A 14,487-nucleotide genomic window follows, 5' to 3' on the forward strand; every position below is an offset into this window, starting at 1 on the left:
GCCGGGGCCGCGCAGCGGGCGCTGTCGCCCGCGGGCAGCGGCGGAGCTTTGGGGTACCGGGACTACCGGCTGCAGCAGCTCGCCCTGGGCCGGCTCCCGCCGCCGCCGCCGCTGCCGAGGGAGCTGGAGAGGGAGCGGGACTACGGCGGCTTCTACGAGGCGCGGGTGCGGCCGGCGTACGGGCTGGAGCGCGTGGCCGGCGTGGCGGCGGCCGGGGGATTCCGAGGAGGAGGAGGTGCCGGAGCGGCCGCCGAGGAGGAGATCAGCCCTGAGGATGACCAGAGAGCCAACCGCACGCTGTTCCTGGGCAACCTGGACATCACCGTGAGCGAGTCGGACTTGCGGCGAGCCTTTGACCGTTTTGGGGTCATCACTGAGGTGGACATCAAGAGGCCGGGGCGTGGGCAGACCAGCACCTATGGTTTTCTTAAATTTGAGAATCTGGACATGGCGCACCGGGCCAAGTTGGCCATGTCGGGAAAGGTGCTGCTGCGCAACCCCATCAAGATCGGGTACGGGAAAGCCACCCCGACCACCCGGCTCTGGGTGGGCGGCCTGGGGCCCTGGGTGCCCCTGGCCGCCCTGGCCAGGGAGTTTGATCGGTTTGGCACCATCCGCACCATCGATTACCGCAAAGGGGATTCCTGGGCCTATATCCAGTACGAGAGCCTGGACGCGGCGCAGGCAGCCTGCACCCACATGCGGGGGTTCCCCCTGGGGGGGCCGGACCGCCGGCTCCGCGTGGACTTTGCCGACACGGAGCATCGGTACCAGCAGCCCTACCTGCAGCCCCTGCCCTTGCCGCCCCCGGCTCATTACGAGCTCGTGGCGGAGGCGGCTGCTTTTGGGGCTCACCGGGGAGCCCCCCCTGACCCTCTACGAGGGGCCCGGGACAGGACGCCACCGTTGCTCTATAGAGACCGTGACAGAGACCTTTATCCTGAGACAGAGTGGGTGCCCCCGCCGCCCCCTGTGCGGGACCGGAGTAATCGGGCAGCTGCCTATGACCCACTGGAAAGCCTGGAGCGCCGCCGGGATGGGTGGTCCTTGGAGCGGGACCGCGGGGAGAGGGAGCTGGGCAGTAGCAGTAGGGATCAGCCCAGGAAACGGAGACTGGCGGAGGATGGAGGCCGGCACTTGGACCGTTCCCCTGACAGCGAGCGCTCCTCTTCCTCCCGAAAGCGCCACTGCTTGGCCACAACCTCTCCCCCGGACCGCAGCCCCGAGCTCCTCGGGGGCCGGGAGCGTTACAGTAGTGACCCTGAGCGCTCATCCCGCTTGCTCCTCTTGGAGCGACCTTCCCCCATCCGGGAGTCCCGCCGGGGCAGCCTGGAGCGGGGGCAGAACGAAAAGCGCGACCGCAAGAACTCCGCAGAGCGGGAGCGCAAGCACCGCGCCGCCGCCGCCGCCCAGGAGTGCAAAAGTCCGGCCAAAAAGGACGAGCGGGCGGCGGAGGGAGGTGGCGGAGGCTCCCGGCTCAAACCTCCTCCCCAGAAACAGCAGCAGGATGGAACGGCGCAGGCCGGGGCAGCGCCCAAGCTGTGCTTGGCTTGGCAGGGCATGCTCCTGCTGAAGAACAGCAACTTCCCGTCCAACATGCACCTGCTCCAGGGGGACCTCGGAGTCGCCAGCAGCCTCCTCGTGGAGGGATCGACTGGGGGGAAAGTGGCTCAGCTCAAGATCACCCAACGTCTCCGTCTGGACCAGCCCAAGTTGGACGAGGTCAACCGGCGCATCAAGGTGGCGGGTCCCAACGGGTATGCCATCCTTCTGGCCGTGCCCGGCGCCTCAGACAACCGCTCCGCAGCCGGAGCTGCCGAGGCCGCCACCACCTCCACGCAGAGGCCGCTCAGGAATCTGGTGTCCTACCTAAAGCAAAAGCAGGCTGCTGGGGTGATCAGCCTCCCTGTGGGGGGGAACAAAGACAAGGAGAACAGCGGGGTCCTGCACGCCTTTCCGCCCTGCGACTTCTCCCAGCAGTTCCTGGACTCCACGGCCAAGGCGTTGGCCAAATCAGAGGACGACTATCTGGTCATGATCATTGTCCGTGGGGCATCCTAAGGCCCTCGTGTTCTGTTCCCAACCCTGCCTCCTCCTCCATGCAGCCCCTCCAGCGTGTGCCAGGTGCTATGGGATACAGCCTTAGCCAGCCCTGTCGTTATTTTAAATAGATCTTTGTTTGTAGGTGACTTTCCCGGGCCGATTTTCTGTTACTACATTTTTCTATAAAGATAGAAGCCAGAGAGGTTGGTTAGGAGTAGAGTGAATAGGATATTTTGAGAATTCCCTATCAGTGGGGACAGCAGGGAGGCTCAGCCTGCTTTGATTTACAGAAAATAGAAAAATAATAAAAACTGGGGTGGGGGGGAGGGGAGGGGAAAGAAAAACTCCTGTCTTCTTAATTTAGATTCATGTCCTTTTTTCATTTCATGTATTTTAAAGCAAGTCCCAAGAGCTCGTCCTCGAGAGAGCTCCAAACTGAACAGACCAGATTTAAAGCACTCAGTGGAAATGGAAAACCATACTTTAATAACAGACTGGTGTCACCTCCTCTTTTGAGTCCTTGGAATTCCGTGTGGGCCTCAGGCCAGGGCCCCTTTGGCCCGCGGGATCCCTTCCCTCGGGAGCCGCAGTGGTTTCCCCGTTGAGTCGCGTGGCTCAAGGTCGACGTTTTTCAGGTGAGCAGCAGCTGCTCTCGGGTACACAGCAGAACACTGAATTCCTTTTTGGAAAGGGATTCCTTTTTCATCCAGCCTCCCCAGGTGCATGCACTGAAACTGGGCTTTTTTACAGGTGTATTTCCCTGATTTCCCAGTGTATCCCATATGTGCACTTTGGGTTTGTAGCAGTGACCAGGTTGTAGCAGTGACTAGGTGAAGAGCTGAGGACTTTGTTGCAAACCAGGAATGTCTTGTGCTCACTCTGGTGTGCAGGAAACAAGGAGGTGCTTTAAGGAGAACTTGAGTTATATTGTGGGGTTTTGGTTTTACTGCCTTTTTTTGTTTTGTTTTGTTTTGTTTTGCAAGAGTTGCAGGTTCAGTGGGGTCTGGTTCCACAATGCAAACTGAGCAAGTAAGTGCTTCTCTCCAGAGATGCTTTTCATTCTGTGATAATTTAATTACATAAAAGTTCTCATTAACATTTTACCTCTTTGTTAATAGCAAGGAACTGCTGTCTGCTAGGGACTCTTCAGGTACAGTGTGCAGTGGGCATTACATGAGGTTTATCATGGGCACCTGGAGTAAAGTGGTTTTAGCATCCTGGAGAAATATTAAAAATACTCCGAGATGCTGAGGTGTGAGCTATTGTTCTTGTGATTCAAGGATGAAACAGTTTGCAGGTTGTTTTTTGGGAGGTTTTTTTCCAAAGAGCATAGTTATTTTTTTCTTATTTTTCTCAAGTCATTGGGCACTTTTCTCCAGCTGTCTTAGCCACCTTTGGTAATTCAGGCATTTAGAAGGGGAGAAGGGATCTCAGTCCCTGATGTGATCTAATTCCGTGATACTCAGTTTAACAACCAAAAGGATGTAGCAGCAGCTTCTAAACTGAAGTGTAAATCTCACTGTATCTCTTTACAGGCCCTAAAATTGTAATCTTGCACTTAAACCCAGAATGTAATGTTGCACTTAGCCATGTTTTCAGGGATTTGGGCAACGGAGAAGCGACGCTGCCTCGCTCGGTCCATGCTCCAGTAGATTCCTTGGGTAATTGATACAGGCATGAGTTGATTTCTGTTAAAACTTGCATGGCAAAAATCAAATTCAAAGTGTGGAATAGGATGTGGTAGGAGACGAAGGAGGAAATCTTTTGAATGTATTTTATGGGTGTAACTGAACTTGCTTGAGTTTCTGTCACAAAAATAGGAATTTTTGTTACTGCACCACTTGTCAGAGAGGGCTTTGATTCCTTTATCTGTCCAGAATGAGTGGATCCAGCATCCCAAACATCGTGGTGAACTGAGAATTCCAATGTGGCAGCATTTCTTAAACACAGATTTTCTTTTTTATAGCTACTTTTCTTTCTAAATGAAAAGGTGAAAGTCTCATTTAATGCTCTTAAATTTGAGAGTAAAATCCAGGGTTTCTGGGTTGTCCTTCAGTGTGAATGTAAGAGATGGCAGAATTCAGCTGTTCAGCTTACTATTAACAATGAGAATTTTTGGGAATGACACCAGAAATGCAGATCACTGTGTTTAAGATGATACAGCGTGTTTACCACTTATTGCAAAGAATGTTTAATTGGAGCAGGTGCCTGTTGTGTGTCAGCAGGTGATCAATGCTGCAAGTGCTGCTTGCATTCAGAGGGAGTTTTCTGGGAGATTTCTGTCATCTGACAGAAATCACTTGCAAGAGTTTTCTAGGAAAGAGACTTGAACAGCTGGGAATTTCAATCTGCCCAAAACCGGGGGGAAAAAAGCACTAAAGTTTGTGTTGGACACTGAGAGCAGCATTTGTTCCGCTGATCCGCAGCAGGCACCTGCTTAAAAACCCATCAAACTTGGAGTCAGCATAGCTTGTCAAAGCCAGCTTGCTTTGGGAAGCTTTTGGGAAGAGCATGCTAGGTGCACTTCCGTTTTTCTTCGGGAAGTCACGGTGGTTCCACCTGCCACTGGCTGTGAAATTGTGCTGTGCTGGAGGGCGAGAAGGAGCAGGCGAGGCTGTGTTTGACTCCCAAGTTTTTCTGGTTCCTTATTTAATGGAGCACCTGCTTCTTTGAATCTGGTTCATTTGTGGTTGCTGCTCTGTTTTGTAAGCAAGGATTTTAAACACCCTTTGAGGGTTCTTGTGGCAAAACTTTGAAAGGTTTTTCTTGCCGGCACTGAATTCCCGTGCTGCCATCCCGGCTGGGCGGGCTGTGCTTTCCTCCTTGGTCTGAGGTGTTTCCCATTGGAGTAACTGTCCACTGAGGTTGGCTTAGCCAGGGCTGAAGGTTTAGAAGCCTGTGGGTGATACCACTGTGTGTAGAGCAAGCCAGATGTAGCAGTTGTTGGCTCTCTCCTCGTGTCTGGCATTAAGTTGCTCTGGCGAGAGCTCAGTATTCCCTCCCGACCTTGTGTGCAGCTGATGTTCTTCTATTTCATGAGTGTGTTGAATTAGCCTGGAAAAAGGATGTCCTTTTCCTGAATCATTTCATCCTTGTGCTTTATGCTTTGGGGAAAGAACCTCAAATGACTCGTAGTTTTGTTTGAGATTTTAGTTTGTTGTTTATTTCTTTCGATTGGAAACTTTGCGCAACTTCCTTGGCCCCTGGCCAGTGGCTTTGTTTGCCCCGGGAACGCTGAGGTTATCCTCAATCCAGAGGTTTTAGGGGCACAAATACCAACACATCCTTGTCAGCCTCCCAGAGAGAGAAGGGCATTATTGCCAGGCAGACAAACCTTGCCCTCTCTCTCTTTTGTTTCCTGCAAGGATGTTAAAGATGGACAATTTCAGGGACAATTTCTTGGCCTCTATGGAGAGCCGAGTCTTACCAAGAACAAGTTTTAATTTCTTATGTGGGTTTGGGAACCCTCTGGTTGATGGTAACTGAGGTGAAAGGCCTGAGGTATTAATGGGGAGGGGGATTGAATCAAAATTGTGAAGACAAGTTCAAAAACTCTGAGGACTCAGGGAAAAATGCCTTGGAAAATGGTAGTTCCTGGCTCTAAGCAAAACAGTGTTGAGGGCAGTGCTCCTGGGGAGTGCTGTGTGCCCAGAGGGGAAGAAATGGTTGCCATGTGGCTCTAGAGCTTTTGGGGTTCTTTCCCCTTTGCCCCCCTGTTTATTTCTTTATAGCACTGAAGGACAGATATTCCAATGATTGGTAGACTGAACGATGAGGTGATTTTTGCATCAGGCTTAAAGCAGACCGGGTGGTGCAGAGAATGGTTCATTGAATATTCATCTTCCCGCAGTTCTGATTGTGTGAAAACGATGGCTAGGAGATATGACTTGAATAGTAACAATTTGAAATTTTATTGGGTGTGTCTTTGATTTGACCTTTTCATATTGGCATTGTCTGCTGTTAGAACTGCGCAGCAGAACGAGAGCAAAAGAGCTGTGTAACACTACACTTCATGGTTTCGTTGATAAGTTGCCTTCAGGAAATACCCAGTGAGGAAAGTCAACCGAATTAGCAAGAATTAGGTTGGTTTTTCTCCTGGTTAATGATTTTGATGTGCCCCAACAAATGTTACTGCAAGTTGAGTAATCATCCATACTGTAAGCCTAGTTTTATCCTGGTCCAAAAAGAAGCCCTGCACTACTTGTTTTGCATCTATCCCTAGAAGGCAACTTCATTCCGAGGTTTCATGCCCATGGGTGGTATTGGTGCTTTTTGAAGTCCAAGCAGAATATTCAGAAAGGCCTCGTAGCTCTTTATGTTCATCTGTATAATGTAGGGAGGGGGAAAAACCCAAATCTGGTGTACACATTTGTATTGAAATAACGTTTTTTTTCCTCCTGCAAGCAAATCTGGTGGACTGCAGAAGACAACCGCATGGGATACCAAGCTCTAATGGACCTTTGGGAAGAGAAGCTGTGGCTTATGTGGAATTTACATGGGCCTCCTGGTGGAAGAAAGCTTATCTGTTTAGTATTTGTGCATTTTACTAAAATGGCAGCTTTAAAAAAAAAAAAAAGTTGTGTATCTGCTATTGTGATGCCAATGCCCGTGTTTTAAGTGGAAAAAAAAATGACCTCTTTGCTTTGTGCTGTGTACACAAGATTGCTGGAAAAGTAAAGGAATACCCTTTTTATGGCTCACACAGCTTAAAAGTAGCTGTCACTCAAACATGCGCTCACAGTTGAGCTGATTTTGTTTCATTCTAAATAAATTGTTTCTTTTGAGGAAAATGGTTTTTCTGCCTGGAAGTGAATTGACGACAAACGTTTGGCCCCTGTGTTGGCAGCGGAGGGGTTCCTGCTGCTGCTGCCCAATTGAGCTGATAGTTGTGGGTCTTGAGCAAGAAGCAGGGAGAGCACCGACACTTTTGCGTTGATCGACCTGTGGTACCAGTCAGAAGAATCTGTGTCTGATGGCCTTGCTGTGGCCCCCGTGTTTGCAGTGAAAAAGGGGTCACTTGCTGCGTTTCTCCTCAGCGGGACGGGGCAGCGGTGCTGCTGCTGGCACACAAGAAGCAGGGAAGCACCACCCTGCGCCTCGGAACGGTGCCCAAGTCTGGGGCTTCGCTGGTTGGAAGAGCTGGAGTTCCTGAATTTTAAGTTTCTGATTTATTTTGTTCACCCAACATGTTTGCCTTTAGTTTTGATTCTTGGTTTTTTTTTTTTAATTTTGAAGAAAAAAAGTTTTGAAATTGCTTTGAATCTTGCACGTAAAACCTTTGCACCAAAATTGCCAAAAGAAAAAGAGAAATGAGTCCTTAAAAGTGTTTAAATGCTGTTAATAAAGCCTTTCCTGCCGTACGCGAGGCGCTCCTCCATCTCCAGGGGCTTTTCAGCAGTTGTGGGTTTAGTGCTGAATGGATGAAGAGTTCCTGAGAGCTGGAGGCGGTAATTTAAACCTTTGCGTGGTGTCTCAGTGCCTTATTTTGACCGGTTTTGAAGCCAGTGGTTCCACACGCCTCGGATGTGCATGCGCCCTGCTCGCGTCCCGGCCCCGCCGCGCGCTCCCGGTGTAGTGCAGACGGGGAGAGGAACGGCCCGAAAACGTTGTGTGCTGTAGTTCTCCTGTGCCGGGGGCTCCTGAGCTTTGGAAAGCTGTTCCCGTGCAGGAGCACAACTCCGTGTTTGCTGCAGGACGTCGAGAGGAAGCTGCCACTGCTGCGACGTCGGCTTCAGGAGCTCATCCTGCCCTGGTAGAATTGCTGTGAGGAGCCATGAGGACACCTTGAACGCTTGCCCTGTTTGCCTTGACACACTTTAACCTCCGTGGATAACCCCCTGCAGCCGGGCAGGAGCTGTGCTAGGCTGCAGATGCCTCTCAGCCGACGGATGCTGTGCTTGTGCTCTGCGAGGTGTCTGCTCCCGGGGCAAAGCGCTGTGTAAATCCTAAAACAGGTAAGGCGCTGGAAGAGGTTGGACTGAGTTGTAATGTGAAAGAAGATTGTTCACTTTTTGTTGCCTTGATTGTTAATGCTTACTAATTGTGGTTTCTTCAGTCACCGTGCTGCTCCACCCGCTCGGGAGTGGGTGCAAGGAGCCAACTCTTGGATGTGCTTCCCTGTTTGTTGGGGAGTCCCGTTAGGAAACAGGGCCCTGCACATAAAGCTACGTGTTCTCAGCTTGGCAAGCTGGAGCTGTTGTTTTGACTTCATGAACTGCGTGAATTAACACTGCTTTAACCCAGAGTCGTGTTTATAATTTGTATGTGTTGATAAGAAAAGCCAAGCCAATGATTTGGCAAATTGTCTGTGTTTCTGGGATGCTGGTGTAATAATTTAAATGAAGCTTTTTGTTGTAAATGGGAGCAATTGTCAGTATTGCTGGTTGTGAAGGAAGGGAATTGGAGAGGGGAGACTCAGAAGATGCCTTTTCTTCTAGAAGTTGGAGTTTGTAGTTAAAATTCCTATTTTTTGCAATGTGTTTCTTGTGCTGTTGAGATACAGCCTCTGAATCTCCTTTGAAGTGTTGTACAGTGGGTCTGGGGCTGGGAGCAATAATGGGAGATGTGTTTCAGCCCCTTTGCCTGGGCTGGGGCGTGGATGCTGGCAGGAGATGGGTGATCTGTCAGTGTACCCCAAAAGAGGGGATCTTTTTGGCAAGCTGGTCACCTGCTCAGGTATCCAGGTGTTTGTGTCAGGCCTTGGGCACTAGCCCACTTTTTGGGTGTGCTTTGAAGTGACAGTGGCTGTTCCAGAAGAAATCTGCCTCTCTGAGTCAGATTTCACTGTCTGTTTCACTGGGAGATGGTTCCCTGTCTCCTTTACATCATGCATTTATTGCAGAGACTCGGAGGTTTTGTGGGATGTGCTGTGGGATGGTTCTGCAGTTGCTTTGCCTTAGCGAGTTGTTTTTTGGGTGCTGGGTCTGCCCCTCTGCCTTCTGAAGGGCTTAGAGGGATGCTCCAGTGGCCAGGTAGAGCCAGGCTGTTGTTAAAACCACTCTCTTGGAAGGGTTAAGTGCTCTATATGCATCATATTAATTTGGCTAATGAGACTTCTGGGGAAAGTGGATTTATAACGAGAACCATTTAATTAACTGCACTGCAGCAGAGAGCAGTGCGAGCGGATTAGATGGGAGCAGGTTATTTGAATTCACACATTTTTTTAGAACTGTGCTTTTACCAGCTGCAGCTGAATTAATAAGTTTAAACCATCAGATGGCCCAGATTCTGCTCGTGGCCAATAACAAGCTTGTGTTGGCCTCGTGCTGCTGGTTTACTATGAAATGGCAAATGCTCTTGGGGGGATATGCTCCCACCTCCTGTCCCGAGGTCTGGGGCAAAGACTGGAAAGGGTTTGGTCAAACAGGCAGAGCACTGGAAAGGCTCTCGGGCTGCTGGCTTTGTGATTCCCGTTGTGTTTCCTGTGGTTCTTGGCTTGGAGCCCTGTGCCTGAGTGTAATTAGAGCTGCCTTGAGAACTGGGTGAGGTGAACTCCTAAGGCAGCGTGAGCTCTGAGGGACTGGCTCAGTGCACGTGCTGGGATGGGTTTGACAGGAGCCTCCTGCTGCTCATCCTTTTGTCTTTGTGCTGGAGGTGCCTGTAGCAGGAGCACAGAACGTGCATGGTGGCACAAAGGCTGCCTGTTTTTTCCCCCTTTGTACCCCGCTCCGGGGATGTATTAATTAAACACTGGAACCCAGGGTGTGGCTGCTGTCACACATGCTGCTGGGCTGTGCATTAATGAGTTGCCACCTCCCAGCCCAGCTCTTGGGTTTGAGCTCGTGTGTGTTGTCCCAGGATGGGGATGGGATGTGGTGGGCTCCACAAACGAGCAGATGAGCTGTGGATTAATTGTGGGTCACAGCTATTTCATTTCCTTATCTGCCTGCCTTGACCTTCATGCCTAGTTCTGCAGTTGCATCTGAAGATCAGGCTGGAGGTTTTTGGCTCTGTTCAGTATTTCCTGTCCCCAGATGCAGTGATAGGTCAGGTTTAGCAATGCACACAGCTTGACCCAGCCCCGAGCTGGCAGCATTCCCTGGCGTTGCTGCCCTTTGTGCAGGCCAGCACTTGGATCCTGCAGCCAGCCTCTCCTTGCGGATGCATGTGCTGCATTTCCAGCCTTGGAAAGGAAAATTGCACATTTTAGATATGGCTGGGACACAAATGTGTGTCTGAGGACTCACGAGGGTGTAGAAGGGTTTGAGTGAAGAGAAGCCAGCAGGGTCTCGGGGTGGTTGTTGAGCTGTTTGCCCATGGAGAGGAGATGTCCTTTGGGCCATGGAGGTGCTTGCAGCCCCCTTGGCCAAGGGATTGCTTTGGTCCCTGCCAGCCTGGGCTGCTCCAGCTCTGACCTGGGCAGAGGTGCAGGGCAGGATGAGGTCCTGAACCACCCGAGCTGCTGCTGTTGGGGCCCGTGGGGAGCTGGGGATGGGAAAAGGGGATGTTGATGTTTCTCATGCTGCTCCTGTCGGGTGGGTGAAGACAAGGCTGTGAACGAGGACCAGGAGGGACTCTTCATCAGGAGCTGGACTGACAGGACAAAAGAGAATGGATTCAACTGAAAAAGGGGGAATTCAGGTTTGATAGTGGAAGAAATCCTTCCCTGTGAGGGTGGTGAGGCCCTGGCACAGGGTGCCCAGAGCAGCCGTGGCTGCCCCATCCCTGGCAGTGCCCAAGGCCAGGCTGGATGGAGCTTGGAGCACCCTGGGTTGGTGGAAGTGTCCCCGCCCATGGCAGGGGGTGGAACAAGATGAGCTTTAAGGTTCCTGCCAACCCAAACCATTCCAGGGTTCTGTGATTCTGAGACCTTGTGTTTCACCTGTGCCAGCCCAGCTTTGTCCCTGGCACTAAGGCACAGCCAGTTCTGAGCTCTCAGTGTCTGAGGGTGCCTTTCCTGTTCCTCGTGGCACTCGGAGCTGCATCCCAAGAGCAGCTTGGGCCACGAGCTCTGGCAGAGCCCAGACCCAGACACCCCATCCCTGTCACCCCCCTTGTGTCAGCCAGGGTGCCTGTGACTCCTTCCCAGCTTGTCCAAAGGCTTGAGGGGCTGGAACTCAGTTTGTTGGGTTTTTTTGTCCCTGGGGTGCTGTAAAGACACCCTTTGCCTCTTCCTTCCAGAGTACAATCCTGGCTCTACCTTGTCCACGTGAGGGATATCTGTAGGGGAAAGTTTTGCAAAGCTTGGTGGTGGCTTCAGAGGCAAAGTCTGCTTTGGAAAAGAGACTTTGACCCATGAATTACTTCTGGAATTGTCCATTAGCATGAGCAAGAGCTCCCATCCCCTTTGTGGTTTCTGCAGGCTGGAAAGTTTTCCCATGAGGATCTCAGCTAAAGCTAAAACTTCCGGGTTTTCAACATCTGCTTTAATTTTTGTTCATTAGAGTCACTGATAAATTCCCATGGACTTCAGTGGGAACCATTACGGTATCTTTAAAGAGTTTTATTATTATTTTCCAAACAACTCCCACCACCTAAGAAGGCTTCCAGCTTCTCAGAAGTGAAACTTTTTAATTCAAGCTCTGCTGAACTGCAGCCTAATAACGCTCTGCATCATAAACACAGCTGCAGGACGTGTTCCAGGCCAGGGGGAAACCAGCACCAAAAAGAGCGTTGCTGTTATCAGTGTGTGTGAGGGCAAGTAAACAGCCCAGACCATGAGGGATCTGCCAGACAGGGGAGGGAAGGACAGCCACGTTTCCTGTTGCTGGAAGGCCCCGGTGTCACATCCTCACCCAGCTATTTTAAATTGTTTTTGGCTTTCTCCTAAATTGTTTTTGGCTTTCTCCGTGTGGCTTAAGGTGCTCACAGGATCCCCACAGTGCTGGTAGCTGAAGCACCTCGTCTGCGGTGGTTTTTGTGCTGCCACAGCTGTGGAAAAGCCTCTTGTTCCCCTTTAAAGTGGCAATGATGAGGATTTCCCCTGTGGTTTCTGAGTGTGCTGGGGGCACTGCAGAGCTTTGGGGTAGAGGAGATGCAGGGATGGGGTTGAACCCAGAGCTGCCACCCCTCACCCTGCTCGTGTGGGGTTCCCTGAGAGCTGCAGGCAGTGCCAGGGCTGGGGAAACAGCCGGGATGATGCCAGCCCAGCCTCGGAGGGACATAAGGAGATAAAGATTGTTCCTTGCTCCGTGGCAAACCCCCTCCGTGCCCAGTGCCTGGCGTGAGCCGCTCGTGGCATCTGAGGAGCCCTGGGAAAGTCACAGCCTTGGTGTCAGTAGGTTGTGTTGTTATCAAGGGCAGAGCCTGACCACAGAGTGTGGGGCAGGGAGAGGTTTGTTTTGTAAAGTTTATTTTGTATTTGAAGTGCCTAAATCCATGTTCTAGCAGCTGTATCCCTGCCTTTCAATGAGGCAGAATGCAGAACAGGGAAGGGAAACCTGCAGCTGGTAGCCAGGACACTCAGGGGTGTACAATGGCCATGTAAATTACAAATATAAATGTATAAATAAAATATTTATTATTTATAAATATATATATATATACACATATATTAAATATATTTGTAAATAATATAAAATAATACAAAATCTAAATAATATGTATAAATAAATTAAATAATTGTATATAAAATATAAAATCTATAAAATAATATATAATATAAGTAATATGTATAAATAAAATGTTATATATTAATATATAAACGTTTATCTTAAATAATATAATATATAAATAATATGTATAAACTATTTTAATATAAAATTATATAAAGTAACATGAATATATAAATAATATATTAATAAATTTAAATTATGTATGAATAATTTAAAATAATTCCAGTGGGTATGGGGGAGTGCAATGTGCTTCCTGATGTGAGCTCCAATTGCACCAACTTCCATTCCTTTGATAGACCCGAGCTGAGTCTTAGCAGCTTTTTATCCTGGCATGTGGAACATCCCTTGAAGCAGGTTTAAGACCCAGCAGGTGCCCACCCCATAAATCAGTCCTGCCAAGGTGCCTGCCAGGCTCCTCCTTCAGGATTACACCTGGGAGTAAATCACTGGTAGCAGTGGAGAAGCGTTTCCTTCCAGGAGGGGTGGCACCCCTGCAGCCCAGCACAAACCCAGCAGTGATCCTTGTCTTGTTAGAGAAGCCTCTTCCATATTTTCTTCTTGCTTTTTTAATCCTGTGGTGCTAAAATTAATCAGGATTCAGGGTATCAGTCCTCTGTCTGTCAGCGCTCAGAAAACGAATTATCTAAATGAAGTTGTTAAGGTTTTTTTTCCCCAAGGGACTCAGGTGTTTTGGCAAGTCTCTGTTGGGGTACAGTGAAAATTGAAGGATGTTTTCTTGGGTTCCTTTGGTCACTCAGATTCCTTCCTGCCAGCTCTGGTTCCCTGCAGGTTGCTGGGTCTTTGGAGAATTCTTGAGTGCTTGGTTTCTCTGCACCATGATTTTTAGAAGGTTTTTAAACCCATGAATCCTGCTTAAAGTCCTTCCAAATGTGGTTTCCCATCAGGATCCAGCTGGCCATGGCATATTACCCCATGTGCAGGGGATGAGCTTGGGCAGGACAATGTTCCCCAGGTGACTCAGGGCACAGTGCTGAGGCTGGCATTGCTTTTCCAGGGGGTTTGATTTATTGTGAGTGAAATCTTGCAAAGATCCAGGAGTTGTTGGTGATTTCTTCCCAGTGCAAAGGGTGGAGATGCTGCCTGTGAGGTGCACGAGGGCTGGAAGGCAGGAGGGATGGCTGGGAGGGCACCACCCTCCAGCAAAGCATTTTCCATGCTGAGGATCATTTTTAGCCATTGCTGCTGGTTTTCTCTACTGCAGATGAGTAAGGGAAGGATTGCCTTTGAAAGGGAAAAATTAGGGAATGTAAGGAATATAAGGGAAATGTAAGGAAAATTAAGAGAATGTAAGGAATGTAATGGAAATGTAAGGAAATGTAGGGAATGTAAGGGAAGGATTTTCAGAAATAATTTCCCCATGGAAAGGGTGCTCAGGCCTTGGCAGGAGCTGCCCAGGGAGGTTTGGAGTGCCCAGGGAATGCCTGGAGGTGGCACTCAGAGCTCTGGGATGGGGACAAGGTGGGCATTGAGCACAGCTGGGACTCAACAATCCAGGAGGGCTTTTCCAGCCTTAAAGATTCTGGGATTCTGTGAAGGGAGCAGGGACAAAAGGGATTTTCTAGTCCACCTCAGATTGCAGCTTTTACCCCAATTTTTGTCCCAGCAACCCCTGCCCTTGCATTTCTCCACACATGAGCACCCTGTCGTGTTCTGCACTGTGCAAAAACAGCTTTAGGAAGTGATTTGCACCACGGCTTCAGTGGGATGGGAAAACCTTCCTGGGCCAGATGTTCCCACCCTCGCTGCTGCTCTCTCTCGTGCACGTGGTGTATCCTGCAGTAAATAAATGCCTTTGGTTTTCAGAGCTGCCAGGGGAACTGAACCATCTGTTCTGTGCTTGCCTTCCCAGCGCCAGGTGTGAGCAGAGAAG

General features: G+C 49.9%; 1 protein-coding gene across 1 annotated transcript in view; it reads left to right on the forward strand.

The window, feature by feature from the left end:
• RBM15 (RNA binding motif protein 15) overlaps positions 1-6,833 on the forward strand; it is a 7,718-nt gene extending 885 nt beyond the window's left edge. Inside the window, exon 2 of the mRNA XM_039709531.1 lies at positions 1-6,833. This exon is cut by the window's left edge and continues 7 nt beyond it. Coding sequence (XP_039565465.1) covers positions 1-2,061 — 2,061 coding nt within the window. The 3' untranslated portion in view covers positions 2,062-6,833.
• The last annotated feature ends 7,654 nt before the right edge of the window (positions 6,834-14,487 follow it).

This window comes from Passer montanus, unplaced genomic scaffold, assembly GCF_014805655.1.
Source record: "Passer montanus isolate IOZ18808 unplaced genomic scaffold, ASM1480565v1 scaffold211, whole genome shotgun sequence".
NCBI classification, from domain to species: Eukaryota; Metazoa; Chordata; class Aves; order Passeriformes; family Passeridae; genus Passer; species Passer montanus.